Source organism: Conger conger, chromosome 10 (assembly GCF_963514075.1).
Source record: "Conger conger chromosome 10, fConCon1.1, whole genome shotgun sequence".
In the NCBI taxonomy this organism is placed as follows: domain Eukaryota; kingdom Metazoa; phylum Chordata; class Actinopteri; order Anguilliformes; family Congridae; genus Conger; species Conger conger.
Genome location: NC_083769.1, coordinates 48450373 through 48455372, shown reverse-complemented (window position 1 = coordinate 48455372; position 5000 = coordinate 48450373). Strand labels below are relative to the sequence as shown.

Genomic DNA, 5000 nt, shown 5'->3' with positions numbered 1-5000 from the left:
GGGGGAATTTTTGGAGGCCGATTTGAGTGACTAGGGGGAGCCTATGGCTCTGGGGGGAAGAATATGTGCCACTGTGTAAAAGGAGATTGATTGGAGGGAAACGGAAAATTGACAGACATTTCATCCACATACACTGCCTCTGGTACACAATGATGTTAAATCTTGTGACATCTAGTTTTCCAGGAAGTGGATGAGAAAAAAAACTTTTTACAATTTCTTTGGAATATATACTTTGAGACTTGCTCGTATGTTTATCAAGTTTTGATTTCAGCTTGTCTTTAAGTTAGTTTCTCTTAGTGAGTTTTTTCTCTCACTTTGTTCAGCATGTTCAAGGTGTGTGTCATGGTCCTAATACGTGTCTATGTTGCGAACTGAACCTGTCGACATCTGTATTCCTGGGCATGAGAAAGCAGCTACCCACATGGATGGCTTATTTCATTCATAATTCATGATTCATTTGTGTTTTTAAAACACAGAGAGTTGTCTAAGCAACACAAAGCTGACCTTTTTTTTTAGTAGCTTCCACACAAGTACAATTAATTTTTTTTCCCTTTTTTAAGTGGCAGGTGTGTAACTATCAGTGGTGGCACAAAAGCAGGGGGTTTCTGGGTAATGGTGGAATTAATTCAGCGGGTCAGGGTTCAGTATGAAGAGCACTGAGTGCTGTGGAGTGAAGCCCGCGGCTTTGTTGCCCTAAATGAGTCCGTGCTGCAGGTATCATGGTGCGGGTCGGCGTGTGGGGTGAGCCTGCGTCCGCTCATCTCATTCCCCGGATCTCTGGAGGACATAATTAGCCCGAGCGCTAAACCGAAGTCCTTTCAGTGCACAGACACGCTTTCTAAAGAGGGTCACCGCTGGCCCACCTCCTGAGCGCTATCTCCGCACTCCACAGCAGCCATTATAAAGACGGCCTCCTTTTCCACCGATTGTTTGATATGGAGCAGATAATTCTGAAGTCAAAGCTAAGTCACACTCGTTCTGAAGCGCCGTTCTCCCTGACAATCCCTGCAGGCTGGGATTGCAGACACCCAGACCTCATTAAGTGCTTGATGTAGCTGTTGCTCACACTGAGAGCTCCTCTAACATCATTACCTGGGCACTCCGCACACCTGCGCGGGCGTTCGTTACATGTAATTAACAGCCAGCCATTGTCCATGGACTTTGCAGTCTCTAAATTCATTGAGAGCTGAAAACTTTTTTTTACTGGACGGAGACCAGACTTGCATTTAATCTGTTGTGCTGGACGAGTTGTCTCCCCTCAGGGAAGAAAAAATCCCTCGAAGGTAAAGTCAATGCACAATGTGCTGACAAAATCAATTGATCAGAGAGGCTTGGCAGAGATTTGTGAGTGAGTGAACGGGAGAGGGAGTGAACCAGTGAAGGAGTGACTGTGTGAACAAGTGAGTGATGGAGTGAGCGAGAGAGAGACAGAGATAGAGAAAGAAGTATATCACCTCTTTTTGGCGGCCTACGAAGCACCGTATCCCACAGAGCCAGGAAGGCTCTTAATTACCTCCGTCAAACCGTGCCCACCCACCTTCCTGCAGCGCTGGTGGAGCGCTGGTCCCCGCGCGGAGAGACTCCCATATGGAGCGCGTATGCTGCCCTGCTCCGTAGGCAGACGTCCAGGGCTCGGGGAGAGAGACATCCATCACGCCGTCCCCCGTGGCAGGACTCCCGCTCGTGATGGACGATGTCTCCCCCACTAATTACCGCCGTGTCCACGTAATCACGCTTTCAGCCCACTGCCGCTTTAGATATCAGCGTTGTGTCTGAAAGTGAACCGTGGTGAAAGGGCTTCTTTTTACATAAACGATCTTTTAGCTGATGCTTTTATCCAAAGCAATTTACAGTTGTCTAGAGGGGGTTAAGGGCCTTGATCAAGGGCTGTGTGGATCTTATAGTGGCTTTCACCGGGGCTTGAACCACCGACCTTCTGGGTCCCAGTCACGTATCTTAGCCACTAATCTACAGGCTGCCTCCTAAAAATTTGTTGCAGCTGAAAAAAATCACTGTTGTTACTGTGACTCTCCCTCTCTCCCTCGCCCTCTCCCTCTCTCCTTTGATCAATGTCATGTGTATATATATTTATTTGTCGTGCTTTATATTCTAATTGGCACTTTATGGATTCTTGTTGTTATTCACCCGGTGCCTGAGTGAATTGGCGTTGCACAGATGTCTGTGGTAGTTTGTTTGTTTGTTTGTGGACGTGTCGTGACTGCAGCCTCTGTCACTGCCCCTCGGGGGTAAATAAAGTGTTGTGAATGTGAACCTTTCTCCGCACACAGAGGAGTATAAGACCAGCCTCCAGGAGTATCTGCCCCTCTGGGGTAAATAAAGTGTTGTGAATGTGAACCTCTTCAGGGGTAAATAAAGTGTTGTGAATGTGAACCCCTCTCCTCACACAGAGGAGTATAAAGTGTGTGAATGTGAACCCCTCTCCGCACACAGAGGAGTATAAAGTGTGTGAATGTGAACCCCTCTCCGCACACAGAGGAGTATAAAGTGTGTGAATGTGAACCTCTCTCCGCACACAGAGGAGTATAAAGTGTGTGAATGTGAACCTCTCTCCTCACACAGAGGAGTATAAAGTGTTGTGAATGTGAACCTCTCTCCTCACACAGAGGAGTATAAAGTGTGTGAATGTGAACCCCTCTCCGCACACAGAGGAGTATAAAGTGTGTGAATGTGACCTCTCTCCTCACACAGAGGAGTATAAAGTGTGTGAATGTGAACCTCTCTCCTCACACAGAGGAGTATAAAGTGTGTGAATGTGACCTCTCTCCTCACACAGAGGAGTATAAAGTGTGTGAATGTGACCTCTCTCCGCACACAGAGGAGTATAAAGTGTGTGAATGTGACCTCTCTCCTCACACAGAGGAGTATAAAGTGTGTGAATGTGACCTCTCTCCTCACACAGAGGAGTATAAAGTGTTGTGACCCCTCTCCGCACACAGAGGAGTATAAAGTGTGTGAATGTGAACCTCTCTCCGCACACAGAGGAGTATAAAGTGTGTGAATGTGAACCTCTCTCCTCACACAGAGGAGTATAAAGTGTGTGAATGTGAACCTCTCTCCGCACACAGAGGAGTATAAAGTGTGTGAATGTGACCTCTCTCCTCACACAGAGGAGTATAAAGTGTGTGAATGTGACCTCTCTCCTCACACAGAGGAGTATAAAGTGTGTGAATGTGACCTCTCTCCTCACACAGAGGAGTATAAAGTGTGTGAATGTGAACCTCTCTCCGCACACAGAGGAGTATAAAGTGTTGTGACCCCTCTCCGCACACAGAGGAGTATAAAGTGTGTGAATGTGACCTCTCTCCTCACACAGAGGAGTATAAAGTGTGTGAATGTGAACCTCTCTCCGCACACAGAGGAGTATAAAGTGTGTGAATGTGAACCTCTCTCCGCACACAGAGGAGTATAAAGTGTGTGAATGTGAACCTCTCTCTGCACACAGAGGAGTATAAAGTGTGTGAATGTGACCTCTCTCCGCACACAGAGGAGTATAAAGTGTGTGAATGTGAACCTCTCTCCGCACACAGAGGAGTATAAAGTGTGTGAATGTGAACCTCTCTCTGCACACAGAGGAGTATAAAGTGTGTGAATGTGAACCTCTCTCCTCACACAGAGGAGTATAAAGTGTGTGAATGTGAACCTCTCTCTGCACACAGAGGAGTATAAAGTGTGTGAATGTGAACCTCTCTCCGCACACAGAGGAGTATAAAGTGTGTGAATGTGAACCTCTCTCCGCACACAGAGGAGTATAAAGTGTTGTGAATGTGACCTCTCTCCTCACACAGAGGAGTATAAAGTGTTGTGACCTCTCTCCGCACACAGAGAAGTATAAAGTGTTGTGACCTCTCTCCTCACACAGAGGAGTATAAGACCAGCCTCCAGGAGAAGCTGCCCCTCATCATCGGCTCCTCGGCCGCCGGCTTCGTCTTCCTCATCGCCATCATCGTCATCATCATCGTCTGCAACCGGTGAGTCACGGCCCTCTGCGTTTACAGACCGCAGAACACGTTTTTAATGCCTTTCAATGGACCTCGGGTCAACCCGGGGCAAATGCGTAACTGTTCTGAATTCAAATACTGTTTACTGGGCTGGTCTGGTGCATTGGAAACCTATGAAATACTCTCAGAAAGTGCAGAACCTGCCTTCTGGTCCTCTTGGTTCACCCAGTTGCAGCAGGCAAGATCAATAAAGTGCCAAAAAAAATTAAAAAATACGTATTTGACCCAGGTCTGCTGCCAAGACAAGAATACAGAATTTGGTTCACAGTTTTACTCAATGAGGCAGGTCCAGTGTAGCAGGTCCAGTGTTACAGGTCCAGTATAGCGGGTACAGTGTTGCAGGTCCGGTGTTACAGGTGTGTCGGTTGTCCCTGGAAGGTGAGGCTATGAGTGCTGACTCAGAGTGCAGTCTTAAATGTGTATTTGTGAGTGTGTTTTTGGGGTACAGTGTTACAGGTGTGTTTTTGGGGTACAGTGTTACTGGTGTATTTGTGAGTGTGTTTTTGGGATACAGTGTTTCAGTTGTATTTGTGAGTGTGATTTTGGGGTACAGTGTTACAGGTGTGTTTGTGAGTGTGTTTTTGGGGTACAGTGTTACAGGTGTGTTTGTGAGTGTGTTTTTGGGGTACAGTGTTACAGGTGTGTTTGTGAGTGTGTTTTTGGGGTACAGTGTTACAGGTGTGATTTTGGGGTACAGTGTTACAGGTGTATTTTTGGGGTACAGTGTTACAGGTGTGATTTTGGGGTACAGTGTTACAGGTGTATTTTTGGGGTACAGTGTTACAGGTGTGATTTTGGGGTACAGTGTTACAGGTGTATTTTTGGGGTACAGTTTTGGGTGTGTTTTTGGGGTACAGCGTTACAGGTGTATTTGTGAGTGTGTTTTTGGGGTACAGTGTTACAGGTGTGTTTGTGAGTGTGTTTTTGGGGTACAGTGTTGGGGTGTGTTTGTGAGTGTGTTTTGGGTACAGTGTTACAGGT

The 5000-nt window shown here is 46.8% G+C and overlaps 1 protein-coding gene across 1 annotated transcript in view; it reads left to right on the top strand.

Annotated features, from left to right (window-relative positions):
* The window catches only part of LOC133139309 (ephrin type-B receptor 2-like), a 146996-nt gene that overhangs the window by 126034 nt on the left and 15962 nt on the right, over positions 1–5000 (top strand). Inside the window, exon 8 of the mRNA XM_061258758.1 lies at positions 3881–3989. Within this exon, the coding sequence (XP_061114742.1) occupies positions 3881–3989 (109 nt within the window). The remainder of the gene's footprint in view (positions 1–3880; positions 3990–5000) is intronic.